At 39.9% G+C, this 16635-nt stretch overlaps 1 protein-coding gene across 1 annotated transcript in view; it reads right to left on the bottom strand.

Moving 5' to 3' along the window:
* The window catches only part of MROH8 (maestro heat like repeat family member 8), a 56762-nt gene that overhangs the window by 24066 nt on the left and 16061 nt on the right, over positions 1 to 16635 (bottom strand). The window contains exons 5-10 of the mRNA XM_077778899.1: positions 14916 to 14995; positions 13783 to 13927; positions 7064 to 7159; positions 5600 to 5704; positions 2611 to 2746; positions 999 to 1117 (exon numbers count right to left, since the gene is read on the bottom strand). Coding sequence (XP_077635025.1) covers positions 999 to 1117; positions 2611 to 2746; positions 5600 to 5704; positions 7064 to 7159; positions 13783 to 13927; positions 14916 to 14995 — 681 coding nt within the window. The remainder of the gene's footprint in view (positions 1 to 998; positions 1118 to 2610; positions 2747 to 5599; positions 5705 to 7063; positions 7160 to 13782; positions 13928 to 14915; positions 14996 to 16635) is intronic.

The raw sequence follows: 16635 nt of genomic DNA, 5'->3' as shown, positions 1-16635 counted from the left end.
CTATATAGCTCACAGGGTCCCAGACATAGCTAAAATACCTTGGCTGGTGACGATATATTAAAGGAATGTTTCATTCTGCTTCTTATTGCACTTGGCGGTGTATAAAGTCCTTCACATGATTATAATCTACTAGGCATTTACTATATGACAGGCACTAAGCAAGGCATTTTCCATACATCTCCTTTAACTCTTAAAATCTCATTTTTACAGATCCCATGTACAGATGAGGAAATGGATGCACAGAGAATTTAAATTACCTGACACCTTAGACCCTACCTGTAAATCTGTAGGTTTCCTTTTTCCCTTAACTGCTAACATAGTGCCTGGCACCTATATTTGTTGAATGATGAATACATATATTAATTTAAAAATGTATAGCTTGTTGGGTCAACTACACCCTCCAGCAGCTCCTTCTTGTGACAAGAATTTACATTTGCAAGAGGCTGTCTAAGGTTAGGAGAGCAATCAATGGGTGCAGAGTAAGATATCCAAACAGCCATACTGGCCCCACTGACAGGTTGACCTAAACTATTAAACTAACAGGGCCAAGTGTGTAAGAATCACAACCATGGCACCTGGTTTCCAAGCTATGGAATGTTTAGAAAGCAAATTCTCTGGGGAATCTTGTATGTTTAGTTTTTTGTTGTCTTTTTAAATATTTATTTACTTTTGAGGCAGGGAGAGGAAGAAAGAGAAGGGGAAAGATGATGTGAAGTGGGCTCCGTGCTGACAACAGAGAGCCTGATGCCTTGGGGGGCTTGAACCTATGAGCCACAAGATCATGACCTGAGCCAAAATCAAGAGTTGGACACTTAACCCACTGAGCCACCCAGGTGCCCCTTGTATGTTTAGTTTTATAAGAAATTAGAACTCTTCCCAAAGTGGCATTACCTACCAATTTACATTCTCAAAACAAAATGTAAGAGACTTCTGGTTATTTCCCACCTCCTCCCACGTGTCCAGTTACCTGTCTTTATATCTGCAGCCATTCTGATTACCTGGGCAATTTTGAAGGGACAACGGTAGAACTGCTTAATATTGTAGAGTCCTAGGAGTTCTCGACACTTTTTTATTGCTTTCCTCAAGCTCGGGTGATTTTTCTTGTCATGTGTGACATCTGAGAAGAAAACATGAAATATTAATCTTTTCTGGCTTCTGTCTTTCTTACTGATTTTGCAAGCCTGGTTGTTCCCCAGGTTGACATGAATCCAAAGATCTCACTCTTCTTATCTTTTTCATGTGGATAAAAGTCCCTGGGGGGAGTGTGTGTTATCTGAAGACTGACTTGTTTCCCCTCTGTGGTCAGACAGTATATTAAATAGGCCAAAAGAAAAAGAAATGAGCTTTTTGTGAGAACAGAGCTTTTGAGCCATTTGGGAGTATAACCAAGACATACTAAACCATTACCCCATTGGTGAGGACTTTTGAGGGATCTCCTTAGGAAGCTTAGGTCCCCATAAAAAAAATTGCACTTTTGCAATGTCTGATAATTCCAATCTCAGAAATCTTTCTGTGTCTGGTTTTGCTGATTATTGAGTCTGCCAGTACTCCCTCACGTGCCTTGTTTTCATGTTGCGTTGTGATTTATATCTGCTAGACATTTATCTATAGGAAATCTTTGAGTGTTTGGTTGAAGATACAGTCTCTCCAACTGGAAAATAAACTCTTGTTTATTTGTCTTGTTCACCAAAGCACCTAGAATTGTAAGGGCTTCATAAATACTTGTTGAATAAATAATCAGTTGTATTTTCTTGGGCTATATGTCTTGGTAGATATTCCTCATACTCAGAGCTGCCCAGAAATGCGATTGCTGTTTTGGGAAGCACAGTTTCCTTATCCTTGGGATAAGCAAGCCCAGGCAGTGTAACTCCTTAGTGGGGGTAGATTAGACTGAGATTCAAATGCTGGGGGCACTGGGCTAGATATCTTCTAAAGTCTCTTCTACCTGGAGAGGGGGGGGTGTCAATGATTCATTTCTTAACTGCAACGACCCTCTTTCTATTTTTCAAACTCCTCAAGTTCATACCTGTTGTTCCCTCTGCCCATATGTTCTTCTTACATCTTCACCTGGCTAATGTTTCTTATTTTTCAGGTTATCTTCAGAGAGGCCTTTTCTGAACCCCACAACTAAATGGGATTCTTCCTCATAGCCCCTCAAATTTCCCTTTAGCAGTTATCTTTGTTTATAATAACAAGGTTATTTGTTGAGTCTTTGATTGTCTGATTCCCCTACCTGACAATGTATTATACAGGGATTGGACCACTTGTGTTCTGGTTGCTGTTAGATCCTAAGTAAGCAATCAGAAAACATTTATGGGATAAATAAATAATGATGAAGACCCAAATGATGGCTGAACTTCCACTTCTGACCAAACTAATCATTCTAGTTTGTCTCTGGGGCTACATGTTTAACTATTTCAACTCCATGACCATGCAGATGGCTGACACTAATGGGTCATCCAGTGTTCTAATACAGGTTACTAAGTCAATGTTGGTTCATCTCTGCCTGTGGACTATGTACCTTTCTCTTTAAAAACTACCATAAAAGTCTTTCTAGAATATGAGGAATGAGGGCACAAGGATAGCTGGCTGCCTTCAGGACTGGCTTACACTTCAGCCTCAGGGTGATATGCAACAGGTAGTGCGTGCCCTCTGCAGCCTCCTCGGCTACCTCTTTCACTGGGTCCCCACACAGTAGTGCCATCAGAGCCACTAGGTGCCCAAGCCTTTGGAATCGCAGTGGAAGCTAGTTAAGAAGAAAAAGAAAAATGCCATTAGCATACGGGTGCATTTTATGCCTTAGATTTGAGTTATTGAAAAGTAATTCTACTTCCACCCCCTGCTCAGAAAAGTGCAAGAGTCATATTCAGCCCTTAGACCTCCTTAGGGTAAACATTTAACATGTGTAGATACACTATTTCCATTAAATGGTATTAAATAGGACAAATTCTAACCTAGGTCAGTAACCTGAAGAATGAAAAAGCTTTATATAGAGAGGTGTTCATTCTAGTACTATTTTTAAACACATATTAGAAATATTGCCCAATAGTAAAGAGAACTATGGTGCAACCACTCTAGGAATATAGCCATTAGGAATAAAGTATCCTGGGAATTTATAGTAAGGTGGGAAAATGTGCTAGTGTGCTAAGTTGTGGTGCACTATTTAATAAAACTAAAAAAAATGTATTTATTGATATTTTACCTTATTACGGGAAAAAAAAGGTGGCTGGCAAAAATCATACCAGAAAAAGAAATATAATTTAAAATAGTAAAAAAATAAATTAAAAAAANAGCACAGAGCCCAATGTGGGGCTCAAACTTAAGAACTGCAAGATCATGACCTGAGCTGAATCAGCAGCTCAGCCGACTGAGCCACCCAGACGTTCCAGCCATTGGAGAGTTTTTAACAGAGAAGGGACATGAGCTGACTCACACTTATTCAGCACATATTTAATTAAGCATCTACCGTGTGGCATATTCTGCATTAGGCACTGGGGATGCTGTAGTGAACAAGACAAGCATAATCACTGATTGAATTTACATTTTCTAAGAGAGAAAAAGACAGTAAATCAATAAAGAAACAATCAAACAAGATAATCTCTAATATTAAGAAGGAAGCCTTAGGAGGAAAGAGAGTGATGAGACAGAGCACAAGTGTAGATCTATTTGAAACAAAGGCCTTTTTGAGGTAGAAACATTTGAACTAAGCACTGAAGAATGAGAAGGAGTTAGCTATGTGAAGACTTGGGGAAGGTCATTCCAAGCAGGGAAAGTAGTAAGTGCAAAGGCCATGAGGCAGGAAGAGCTTTATATGGTAAGGAATATAAAGGAGGCCAGTGTGGCCAGAGTAAGTCAGCAAGTGCAAGGAGTCAGGTAGGAGCTAGATGGTATAAAACCTTGTATTCTAGGAGCAGCTGGAAATCATTGGATTAAAAGAGTGACATGAGATTCAACACAATAACTCTGGCTACATGTAAATAACTAGAAGGAACTAAAGTGGAAGCCCCCACCCCATCACATTCATGCAACAAAGGTTTTCAGAAGGAATAAATAAAATTGTATGTCCAGACGATAATAACTCAATAAAGTTGATTAAGAAAAGCTATGGACCTTCCTCAGGAAACTCTAAAAGATGATACCACACAAAATTCTGCCTATAGCTTTCTGGATGTTCACAGAATCCAATGGCACCTACATTTAGGAACTTTATATTTCCAGTTCTCCCTAGGAAGAAAACACTAAGGATGATCTCCAGGGTCTACAGAGAGATTACATATAAGAGTCATTTGAAACTCTTCTTAAAATTTTTTAAATGTTTTATTTATTTTTTAGACAGAGAGAGACAGAATAGGAACAGGGGAGGGGCAGAAAGAGAGGGAGGCCTAGAATCCGAAGCAGGCTCCAGGTTCTGAGCTGTCAGCACAAAGCCTGATGCAGGGCTTGAATCCACGAACTATGAGATCAAGACCTGAGCCAAAATCAGATAATCAACCAACTGAGCCACCCAGGCGCCCCTGAAACTCTTCTTTAGTCTGCAGTCAAAATTAGAGGTTGACGAATGTAGAAAGAAGATCAACACGATGACAGAAAAATAGGGTAGTCAGTGATGGCTGCAAGTTACTTGTTTTTATTGATCAAAGAAAGAAAAAAGGAAGTAACATAGTTTGAGGGACCGAACTTACTTCAACAAGGAGGTGGAAAGCTCGGATTTATTTCCAGTGTGAGAAATAAAAAAGTTAATGGAATCCTGTCCTTTTAATAAGCATGACTGTTAGAATATTTATATCAAGGACGAAGTCTCTAAGGAAAATTCTAGCATTAGGACCTAGCATTCCTACCCCACTAACTTCTCTTCCAATTAGATTGGAGAAATGATGGCTGGATAACAGAAGCTCTAGTGCCTGGAAGATCTACTAGGAAAGACTAAAGAGATTCACAGATGAAAAAAGGAATAGATCCAGGAAAGAGGATCTTAGTTTTGACAAACTCTTTTCAGGGGTTACAGAAGAGCATTCAGAAGAACTGAGAGATGAGCAAGTGAAAGAGACAAACGAGAAGATTTAAAAAGAGGTGCCATAGAACCTTTTTCTAGGATGCTGGGAGATATTTAGGGGCTCCTGGGTGGCTCAGTCAGTTAAGTGTCCAACTCTGATTTCGGCTCAGGTCGTGATCTCATGGTCATGGGACCGAGCCCTCAGTGTTGGGTGTAGAGCCTGCTTAAGATTCTGCCCCTTCCCCCACCCTCAAAAAGGTTGAATTACTTACATTTGCTGCTCAATTTTATTAATTCAAATATGACACTGCAGAGTCTAGGCTGCTGTTACATTTATTTACTCACTTATTCAAAAATATTTCCTATGTTGTTATATGCTAGCTCTTGTGTTAAGCAACAGGGATGCAAGGTTAATAAACGTGGTACCTGGCCTCAAAATGCTCAAATTTTGGAAGGGCAGATATGTGAATAATGCTAAGTGCTGTGGTATTATACATGGAGCATCAAGGAGTCTTCAGTTTGGGGAGTCATTCACAGGAAGGGGAATAGGCAGTATAGTAGGGTGGCTATGGATCCTTCCTCCTGTGTGACCGAAGGGCTGCTTACCTTCAAGCTGAGATGTCTGGATAAGCACTTTAGAACTTGAGCCATGCTGACTGTGGCCCGTTCCCGTTCATGGTCTTTGGTTGATTGTAACCAGGGGTCCATTTGCTGTGGAAAATAAAGGGAGCTTAAATGGTTTACCAGAATGATTTGGGATAACATCCTTATTCTGCTTTGAAGAAAATGTGGAGAGAGAAGTTCCACATGTCACTACTGTATCTGAAAATGTCTTCCTAAATGATAAGCCAGTTCAGGTTGGAAATAAAAGTGGTGGGAAGGCAAACAAAGCATAAAGATCTGGGATCAGATGGGCTGGCTTCTACAGAGGCTTATTCTCTAGATTTATTTTCCCTTCATCCCACTTTCTTTCATTATTTATCCTATTCTCCTGTGTTCTGAAATCTCTTTGAAGGAAAGAAAATCAATGCCGTGCTATTACAGAGCTCTGAGGATGGAGAAACTGCATCTGCTTGTAACAGTCAGGGAAGGGTTCCCGGGGGGGAGGGGGGGGGAAGGTGGCATTTTAGGTAGAAGAAAAGGCTTGGACTAAGCTGCCAACATAGGAAAGTACAGGCACAATTGGATAAAGGAGAGAGAGCCAATATTGCTGGAATGCTGATGTACAAATATAGGAGGATTAAGAAATAAGGTTAAGGTCAGTTGTGGCAAAGACAAATGTCCATCTGCACTTAGGCACAGATGATTCCTAATAGTTCAAAGAGCTTTTTCTTTCTGGGATATCTGCATTTTAAAAAGGGGCAAGAAAGCCAGACGCTTGAACTACAGTGAATGCATCCCAGGGATCAAATCCCTAATGATGGAATGGCATATGCTGTAATGGGTACAGGTCCCTAAGGACAGGGGTTATCAATGATTTTTGAATCCTGCCTGGTAGGCACCTGACTATTTACTCATTCATGAGGCTCACTCTGTTCTCTGGTCACTCACTGAAACATTACTATGGTAGCAAGCAATAGTAATTTAAGGAATAATTATAGCAACCATTTAAACCACATACTGAAGGCCATTTATTCAATACTCACTGCAATTATTATCTCAATTTAAAAGTAAAGAAATGAGACTCTGAGAAGTCTCATTTCTGCGGAATTTATAACTAATGAATGGCATAGAGTCAGANTTTATTTATTTATTTATTTATTTATTTATTTATTTAGAGAGAGCGCACGAGCAGGGGAGGGGCAGAGAGACAGAATCTCAAACAGGCTCCATGCTGTCAGCACAGGGCCCTATGCAAGATTTGATCCCACAGGCTGTGAGATCATGACCTGAGCCAATATCAAGAGTTGGATGCTGACTGACTGAACCGACTGAACCACCCCGTCATCCCAACAGCTGATAATCTTAACTATTATGCTGTCTCTTAAAACTTAATCCTTTCACATTTTTGTCTTCTACTTTCACCAGTTAATAAAAAAGTTTTCCCCTTCTCTATGATATCCTATTTACCTTTAAAATGGTGTCAAGATTTTCCAAATGTGGATCTTTTACTACCAGACTCTGCAGCATCTCACAGAATGCCTGAAACATGTGCCTGTAGAGAGACTGAAAAGGTATAGGATCAGTGATGTCCCCCTCACCGCCCCCCCACTGTGAAGTTCCCCAACACTGTATACTGTTTTTTGCTTCTATATAGAAGTTTACTTTTTTTCTTTCCAAGTTTTTATTTCAATTCCTGTTAGTTAACAGAGTTTAATATCAGTTTCAGGTGTAGAATTTAGTAATTCATTACTTCCATACAATACCCAGTGCTCATCCCAACAAGTGATGAGCCCATCCTTAATGCCCATCACCCATCTAGCCCAGCCCCTCTCTCCGCCAGTGACCCTGTTTGTTCTCTATAGTTAAGAATCTGTTTCTTGGGGGGCCTGGGTGGCTCAGTCAGTTGGGCATCCAACTCTTGACTCCAGTTCAGGTCATGATCTCACAGTTCATGAGTTAGAGCCTCACAGTGGGCTCTGCACTAACAGCATAGAGCCTGCTTGGGATTCTCTCTACCTCTCTCCAGCCCTCCCCTGCTTGCACTCTCTCTCAAAAATAAATAAAAATTTATTTTTTTTAAAAAAGGTGTGGTTTCTTGGTTTTCATCTCTTCCCCGACCCATGTTCATTTGTTTTGCTTCTTAAATTCCACATATGAGTAAAATCACATGGTATTTGTTTTTCTCTGACTTATTTCACTTAGCATAATTCTAACTCCATCCACAACTTTGCAAATGGCAAAATTTCATTCTTTTTTATGGCTGAGTAATATTGCATTGTGATGTGTGTGTATGTGTGTGTGTGTACACACATACCACATCTTCTTTATCCATCTATCAGTCTATGAACATTTGGGCTGTTTCCATAATTTGGCTATTGGTGACAGTGCTGCTAAAAACATTGGGGTGTATGTATCCCTTTGAAACTATTTTTGTATCCTTTGGGTAAATACCTAGAAAAGCAATTGCTGGATCATAGGGTAGTTCTGTTTTATTTTTTATTTTTAAGCAATCTCTTTACTCAACATGGAGCTTGAACTCACAACACTGAGATCAAGAGTCACATGCTCTTCCAACTGAGCCAGCCAGGAGCCTCATAGGGTAGTTTTATTTTTAACTTTTTAAGGAGCCTCCATACTGTTTTCTAGAGTGGCTGCACCAGCTTGCATTCCCATCAACTGTAATGTACACTTTGAAGGCTCCCATTATCTTTGAGTAAAGGGACAGAACCAATGTAAAAGTACTGGTAGGCAGTTTGTGAGCTGAAGTGAAACAATATGTTAATTTTCTTTTTTTATTATTATTTTCACTTTACATCCAAGTTAACATATAATGTAATAATGATTTCAGGAATAGAAGTTAGTTATGCATCACTTACATATAACACTCAGTGCTTATTTCAACAAGTGCCCTCCTTAATGCCCTTTAGACCTTCCCCCCACCCATCACCCGGCCAGCAACCCTCAGTTTGTTCTCTGTAATTAAGAGTCTCTTATGGTTTGTCTCCCTCTGTATTTTTATATTATTTTTAGTTTCCTTCCCTTATGTTCATCTGTTTGGTATCTTAAATTCCACATATGAATGAAGTCATATGATATTTGTCTTTGACTTACTTCGCTTAGCATAATACATTCTAGTTCCATCCACGTTGCTGAAAATGGCAAGATTTCATTATTTAAAATTTTTTTGGGGGCGCCTGGGTGGCTTAGTCAGTTAAGCGTCCGACTTTCGCTTAGGTCATGACCTCGCGGTTTGTGGGTTCGAGCCCCGCGTCGGGCTCTGTGCTGACTGCCAGCTCAGAGCCTGGAGCCTGTCTCAGAGTCTGTGACTCCCTCTCTCTCTGACCCTCCCCTGCTCACGCTGTCTCTCTCTCTCCTAGAAATAAATAAAAAACATTTAAAAAAATTTTTTTTAACGTTTATTTATTTTTGAGAGAGAGAGACAGAGCATGGCAGGGGGCGGAGAGAGAGAGAGAAACACAGAATCCAAAGCCCCAGGCTCTGAGGTATCAGCACAGAGCCCAATATGGGGCTCAAACCCATGAACCATGAAATCATGACCTGAGCCAAAATCAGCACTTAACCGAGCCACCCAGGCACCCCAAGATTTCATTCTTTTTGATCACCAAGTAATATTCCACTGTATGTATATGTGTATTTATCCATTCATCAGTTGATGGACATTTGGGCTCTTTCCATACTTTGGCTATTGTTGATAGCGTTGCTAAAAACATTGGGGTACATGTGCCCCTTCAAATCAGCACTCCTGTAAACTTTGGATAAATACCTAGTAGTGCAATTGCTGGGTCGTAGGGTAGTTCTATTTTTAATTTTTTGAGGAGCTTCCATACTGTTTTCCAGAGTGGCTGCACCAGTTTGCATTCCCCCCAGAAGTGTAAAAGGGTTCCTCTTTATCCACATCCTTGCCAATATCTATTGTTGCCTGAGTTGTTAATTTTAGCCATTTCGACAGGTGTGAGGTGGTATCTCACTGTGGTTTTGATTTCTATTTCCCTGATAATGAATGATGTTGAGCATTTTTTCATGCGTCTGCTAGCCATTTGGATGTCTTTGGAAAAGTGTCTATTCAGGGGCGCCTGGGTGGCTTAGTCGGTTAAGCGTCTGACTTTCGCTTAGGTCATGATCTCACGGTTCATGAGTTCGAGCCCCGTGTCGGGCTCTGTGCTGACGCCAGCTCAGAGCCTGGAGCCTGTTTCAGAGTCTGTGACTCCCTCTCTCTCTGACTCTCCCCTGCTCACGCTGTCTCTCTCTCTCTCCTAGAAACAAATAAAACATTAAAAAAAAAAAAAGAAAAGTGTCTATTCATGCCTTTTGTCCATTTCTTCACCTGATTATTTGTTTGGGGGGGATGTTGATTTTGATAAGTTCTTTATAGATATTGGTTACTAATCTTTAATCTGATATATCATTTGCAAATATCTTCTCCCATTCTGTTGGTTGCCTTTTAGTTTTGTTGATTGTTTCCTTCACTGTGCAGAAACTTTTTATCTTGATGAGCTCCCAATAGTTCATTTTTGTTTTGTTTCCCTTGGATCTATAGACATGTCAAGTAAGAAGTTACCTCGGCCAAGGTCAAAGAGGTTGTTGCCTGTTTTTTCTCCTCTAAGATTTTGATGGCTTCCTGTCTTATGTTTAGGTCTTTCACCCATTTTGAGTTTATTTTTGTGTATGGTGTAAGAAAGTGGTTCAGGTTCATTCTTTTGTATGTTGCTGTCCAGTTTTCCCAAAACCATTTGTGGAGAGGCTGTCTTTTGTCCATTGGATATTCTTTCCTGTTTTATCAAAGATTAATTGGCCATAAGTTTGTAAGTCCATTTCTGGGTTCTCTATTCTGTTCCATTGATCTATGTATCTCTTTTTGTGCCAGTACCATATGGTCTTGATGATCACAGCTTTGTAATACAGCTTGAAGTCTGGAATTGTCATGCCTCAGCTTTAGTTTTCTTTTTTAAGGATTCCTTTGGCTATTCAGGATCTCTTCTGGTTCTATACAAATTTTAGGATTGTTTGCTCTAGCTCTGTAAAGAATGCTTATGTTATTTTAAAAATATAATTTATTGTCAAATTGGCTTACATACAACAACCAGTGCTCATCCCAAGTGCCCTCCTCAATGCCCATCACCCATTTTCCCTCTCCCCACCCCCTACCCACCCTCAGTTTGTTCCCTGTATTTAAGAATCTCTTGTGGTTTGCCTTCCTCCCTCTCTGTAAATATTTCCCCCCTCTCTTCCTCCATGGTCTTCTGTTAAGTTTCTCAAGATCCACATATGAGTGAAAACATATGATATCTGTCCTTCTCTGACTGAGAAGGACTCAGCATACCTTCCAGTTCCATCCACGTTGGAACTGGATCCAATCAAATGGCATGATTTCAAGAATGCTGGTGTTATTTTGATCAGGATTGCACTGAATATGTAGATTGCTTTCGGTAGTATCAACATTTGAACAATATTTGTTCTTCCAATCCATGAGCATGGAATGTTTATCCATTTTTTTGTGTGTCTTCAACTTCTTTCATAAGTTTTTTATAGTTTTCAGTGTATAGATTTTTCACCTCTTTGGTTAGGTTTATTCCTAAGTATTTTATGGTTTTTGATGCAATTTTAAATGGGATCAATTCCTTGATTTCTCTTTCTGCTGCCTCATTATTGATGTATAGAAAGGCAACCGATTTCTGTACATTGATTTTATATCCGGCAACTTTGTTGAATTTATGGATTAATTCTAGAAGTTTTTTGGTGAAGTCTTTTGGGTTATCCACATAGAATATCATTTTGTCTGCAAAGAGTGAAAGTTTGACTTCCTCCTTGCCAGTTTGGATGCCTTTTATTTCTTTATGTTGTCTGATTGCTGAGGCTAGGATTTCCAATACTGTTGAGTAACAGTGGTGAGAGTGGACATCCTTGTCATGTTCCTGACCTTAGGGGAAAGCTCTCAGTTTTTCTCCACTGAGGATGATATTAGTGGTGGGTCTTTTATATATGGCTTTCATGATCTTGAGGTATGATCCTCCTATTTTCTTGAGAGTTTTTATCAAGAAAGATGTTGTATTTTGTCAAATGCTTTCTCTGCCTCTATGGGAGGATGGTTATCCTTTTTTTAAATTATTACCGTGATGTATCATATTGATTGATTTGCAGATATTGAACCAGCCTTGTATCCCAGGAATAAACGTTACTTGATCATGGTGAATTCTTTTAATGTATTATTAGACTGGTTGGCTAGTATCTTGTTGAGAATTTTCGCATCCATGTTCATTGGGGAAATTGGTCTATAGTTCTCCTTTATAGTGGGGTTTTTGTCTGGTTTTGGAATCAAGGTAATGCTGGCCTTGTAGAATGAGTTTGGAAGTTTTCTTTCCATTTCTATTTTTTTGGAACAGCTTCAAAAGAATAGGTGTTAATTGTTCTTTAAATGTTTGGTAGAATTCCCCTGGAAAACCATGCAGTCCTGCACTTTTGTTTGTTGAGAGATTTTTGATTACTGATTCAATTTCTTTACTGGCTTTCGGTCTGTTCAAATTTTCTATTTCTTTCTGTTTCAGCTTTGGTAATTTATATGTTTCTAGGAATCTATCCATTTGTTCCAGATTGCCCAATTTATTGGCATATAATTGCTCATAAAATTATCTTATTATTGTTTGTATTTTTGCAGTGCTGGTTGTGATCTTTCCTCTTTCATTTGTGATTTTATTCCTTTGGTCCTCTCCTTTTTCTTTTTGATCAGTCTGGCTAGGGGTTCATCAATTTTGTTAATTCTTTCAAAGAACCAGCTCCTGATTTCATTGACCTGTTCTACTGTGGTTTTTTTTTTTTTTTTAATTTCGATATCATTGATTTCTGCTCTAATCTTTATTATTTCCCATCTTCTGCTGGTTTGGGGGCTTTCTTTGCTGTTCTTTTTCCAGCTCTTTAAGGTGTAAGGTCAGGTTGTGTATTTGAGACCTTTCTTGCTTCTTTAGGAATGTTCGGATTGCTATATACTTCTCTTCTTTTGAGTACCTTCTGCATCTCAGAGGTTTTGGGCTATTGTGTTTTTATTTTTTTTGGCTTCCATGTACTTTTTAATTTCCTCTTTAATTTCTTAGTCAACCCATTCGTTCTTTAGTAGGATATTCTTTAATCTCCAAGTATTCATGGTCTTTCCAAATTTTTTCTTGTGGTTGATTTCGAGTTTCATAGCATTGGAGTCTGGAAATATGCAAGGTATGATCTAGATCTTTTTGTACTTGTTGAGGGCTGATTTGTGTCCCAGTATGTGATCTATTCTGGAGAATGTTCCATGTACAATGAATTGATTTTAAATAGACATCCCAGCCTTATTGGGAACACAGTTAACTGGTTCTAACTACATTTGGGAAATTAGTTAGGGTCATCAAAATAGTTTTAAAGTTTGATTTGTGACTTTTTCTGACATCTTGCTTTTTTTTTTTTTTTAAAGTGATCTCTACTCCAAACATGGGGCTTGAACTCATGACCCTGAGATCAAGAGTCTCATGTTCTACAGACTGAGCCAGTCAGGTGTTCTTTCTTTCTGACATCTTGAAACAAAGGGAAATAAAGTCCCCTTTGGCAACTGCTTTACCAACCAGTTTACTAGCCAGATGAAAATCAAGGCCTTTGCATTTTTTTCTCTCTGCCTGAAAGCTTCCCCTCCAGAGATATTCATACCCTCTTTTCAACAGTCCCCTCATCAGAAAGACTTTCCCTGACCACCTGTGTAAAAAAGCTCCTGTGCTTCCCAACCACAGTAGTCTTTATCTTCCTCTTTCCCTGTTTTATTTTTTTCAAGCACTTACTACCATCCAATATGATATTTATCAGTGGTTTGTATCTCTGTACTGGGATGTAAGCTCCCCAGATTAGAGAGTGTACTGCTGTATTTCTGTTGCCTCTCATGATGCTTAGCATATGATAACCCTAAATATCTACCAAGTAAATGGAACACTCTCACCTTATTTTAAAGTCAAAATCAAAGAAAGAAGGAATGAAGGGGAAAGGAAGAAGACAAAATCAACAGGGAAAAAATCTATTTAATTTAACTGCCTATTTTGTTCAGCAGACATGGCTTAAATGATTTTTGGCTGGTTCCAAAAAATCAAATGCAAAGGCCATGATCAGCTGACCCGGTGGATGGCAAGTTATTAAAGCAAAGCATGAGTTACTACCTCTGTGCTGCAGGATCCACTTGGCAGGATTTTCTCCAGCTGGGTAAGAGTCTTTACAGGGGGCAGAGTGATTACACTTTTTGTGAGAAGACTGAACAAGTCAACTCGATCTTCAGAGCCAAGTAGCAAGTGGACATCTTGGTAACTAAAGAAAAGACAGTTTGGGTATAGTGAGCTGGGAAGAATCTGATCTGACATTGATAAGCAGGGATCAGAGTAACCCAAGAGGAAAGGGTGGACCAAGTGGTGTATCATTCTGATGGAAGAGACAAATGGCATGCTTGTTAGCCTGGTTAGACAAATCTCACAAAAGGTTAGAGGAAGAGTTTCAGGGCTCAGAGCCTCCATCCTTCTCCCCTCTCCCTCCCTGTCTTCCCAAGAGGTTACTGGAGTGACATCCTTCCATGGCTTTTCCAGTTTAACCATGGAGAAAAGCCTGATACGGTCTAACATAGTAAACTACAACTTGCCAAAGGGTGTTCTGATGAACGTTTGTTAGTTTGGGGAATGGTGGGTTGAACCAAGTTAAAAAGACTTTTCAACTACAGAGGTGCCTGAGTGGCTCAGTTGGTTGACTCGATTTCAGCTCAGGTCATAAGGTCAGGGTCATGGGATCAAGGCCCGCATAAGGCTCTGTGCTGAGCCTACTTAAGATTCTCTTTTCCTCTGGCCCCCTCCCCTGCTTGTGCTCTCTCTAGATGTATAAAAAATAATATAAAAAAAATTTTTTTAAATACAGGATTTCTTGGGATCTTTAGTAAGTTAGTACGCCATACAAATCTCCAAGGAAGACAAACAGCAGGCCCTTCCAAATTTCTTGGACTATGGAACTGTACTGTCATGAAACACACATGAGAGTAACTTTCCACTGAATATATTTTGGACAAAATTAAACTCCAAAGAGGTTCCAATAAGGTCTTTCAGATATGGATAGTAGCATATATGAAGTCAAATTTCTTACAACACACACACACACACACACACACACACACACACACACACAGTTTGTTTTCCCTGCCCCTTTATAAATTGTTTGCAAAAGTTCAAAATATGGAACATGTCAGTTGGCTCTGGTATTGACCCTGAATGAGGAACCAAGACATGTGTAGTGGGCAGGGGCATGTGGGAGTCACCTGAGGTCAGCAATGGTGACAAAGACCTCCTGGTGCACAGGGCTGAAGAAAGAATGTGGAAGCTCCTCTTCCACCAGCATCTGCAATGAGAGGGAAAGAACTTTAAAGAGTCGAGAATGTGCCAGGTCCTTGGGCCAGATGATCAGAGATGTAGACGACCTGCAAAAGCAATGGCAGGAACTTCATCGGGCCCTACTCCTTTGTTCCACAGGACTGGCAGCAGGACAGTGGCCAGGCTAGGAGATTATTCTCTGGAGCCAGAGCCTGAGGCCTGGCTCTGCCTCTTGCTAGCCATTCGACCTGACACAAGTTATTTAACCTCCCTGTATTTCAGTTTCCTCATCTGTAAAATGAGGTAACAGTACTATTTATCATCATAGGGTGGTTGTGGATACTAAAGGAACTAATTCGTAATACCTAATAACTCTTGATAACTGTTAGTGTCTGTTATTCATCATTTTAATTACTTGTAATTATTTCCAGCTTAGGCATCTGAACCCCTCTTTCTACTAAACAGCATTCTACTATAGTGTCTAATATTATTATGTTGGTTGTCCTAGAAAAGGACTAGCTTTCCAAAGTCCAAATTGGCAGAAGGAAAGCTGCCTTACTTTGCTGGAAAAACTGCAGAGTGACAGAGAAGAAAAACAGAGGTGTTAGGAGCTAGAGAGCAGCTGGGTTTGGGCACAGGCTCTGCCACCCACTCCCTGGGGGGCCGTGAATGTATTATCCTGTGCCTGACTCTCCTTATCTGTATGGAGGAAAAGAGGTACATCTCGGGAGTTGATATAAAGTGCAAATGGAAATGGTTGTACTAGAAGCCTTATTGGATTATCTACCCACCCTCTCTGGAAACTGGGTCATAGGAATGGGTACCTCACAGCCATGTTTCTACTAAGTCATTCTGTCCCACTAACCCCAGCTTATCCAGACAGGAGTACACACCAAGGTCAATTAGATTCTTTCTTTCAGCACTCTGGAATTGAAACTAAGAGCTTCAATCTCAGTGTGGCTGGCCTATTAAAAAGAGAACATTTAAAATTTGGGAACACTGTGCCCTATGAACTGGATAATAGAAAGAGGCAATTTTGGGAAGAGAGATGAGAGGGAGACAGAAAGAAATGAAGACGTATACAAAGGAGCAAAGATAAGAGATGGAGAGAAAGTTCTGAGTATGTGAACTTTTTTTTTGTTTTCTTAAAAATTTTTTTCTGGTTTCGTTGTTTTCTTGGAGCATGTTGAACTAAGAACAAATCTCCCCTTTTGTGGTTCAGCTGCCTCTAGTGGATTTCTCTTACTTGTCACCAAAAAGGTTCACCAGGAATTTAGAATAGTGTCTAGAAAGCAGGCTCAATAAATATTACTGTGTTCTTGCTCTTGCCCCTTCCTGACTTTTCTCTTCCTCTTCTCACTTTCCAAGTCTGGTCAGATTTTGCTGGTGGCCTGATGCTCTTTCTTATTTCCTCAAGGAGCTCACTTAATTTTATGACTCTACAGCCCAGAAGGGACACAACCTAAGACTCTGCCTTGAGCCTCCCAGGGCTCGACTTGCCCAAATCTAGTTATCTCAAGGGCATCACCACTAAGATCACTGCTATGACCTGAAAACTTGATAGTAAAAAGTGAGTTCATTATCTTCCCCCTCCAAAGGACACACCTTCCCAGCCTTCAACTGTTGTCAATGGTGCTCTTTCCCATGGCTCATAAAAGACACTATTAT

This window comes from Crocuta crocuta, unplaced genomic scaffold (assembly GCF_008692635.1).
Source record: "Crocuta crocuta isolate KB4526 unplaced genomic scaffold, BGI_CrCroc_1.0 scaffold248, whole genome shotgun sequence".
NCBI classification, from domain to species: Eukaryota; Metazoa; Chordata; class Mammalia; order Carnivora; family Hyaenidae; genus Crocuta; species Crocuta crocuta.
Note: the sequence above shows the minus strand (reverse complement) of the source record. Positions and strands in the feature narration are given on the sequence as shown.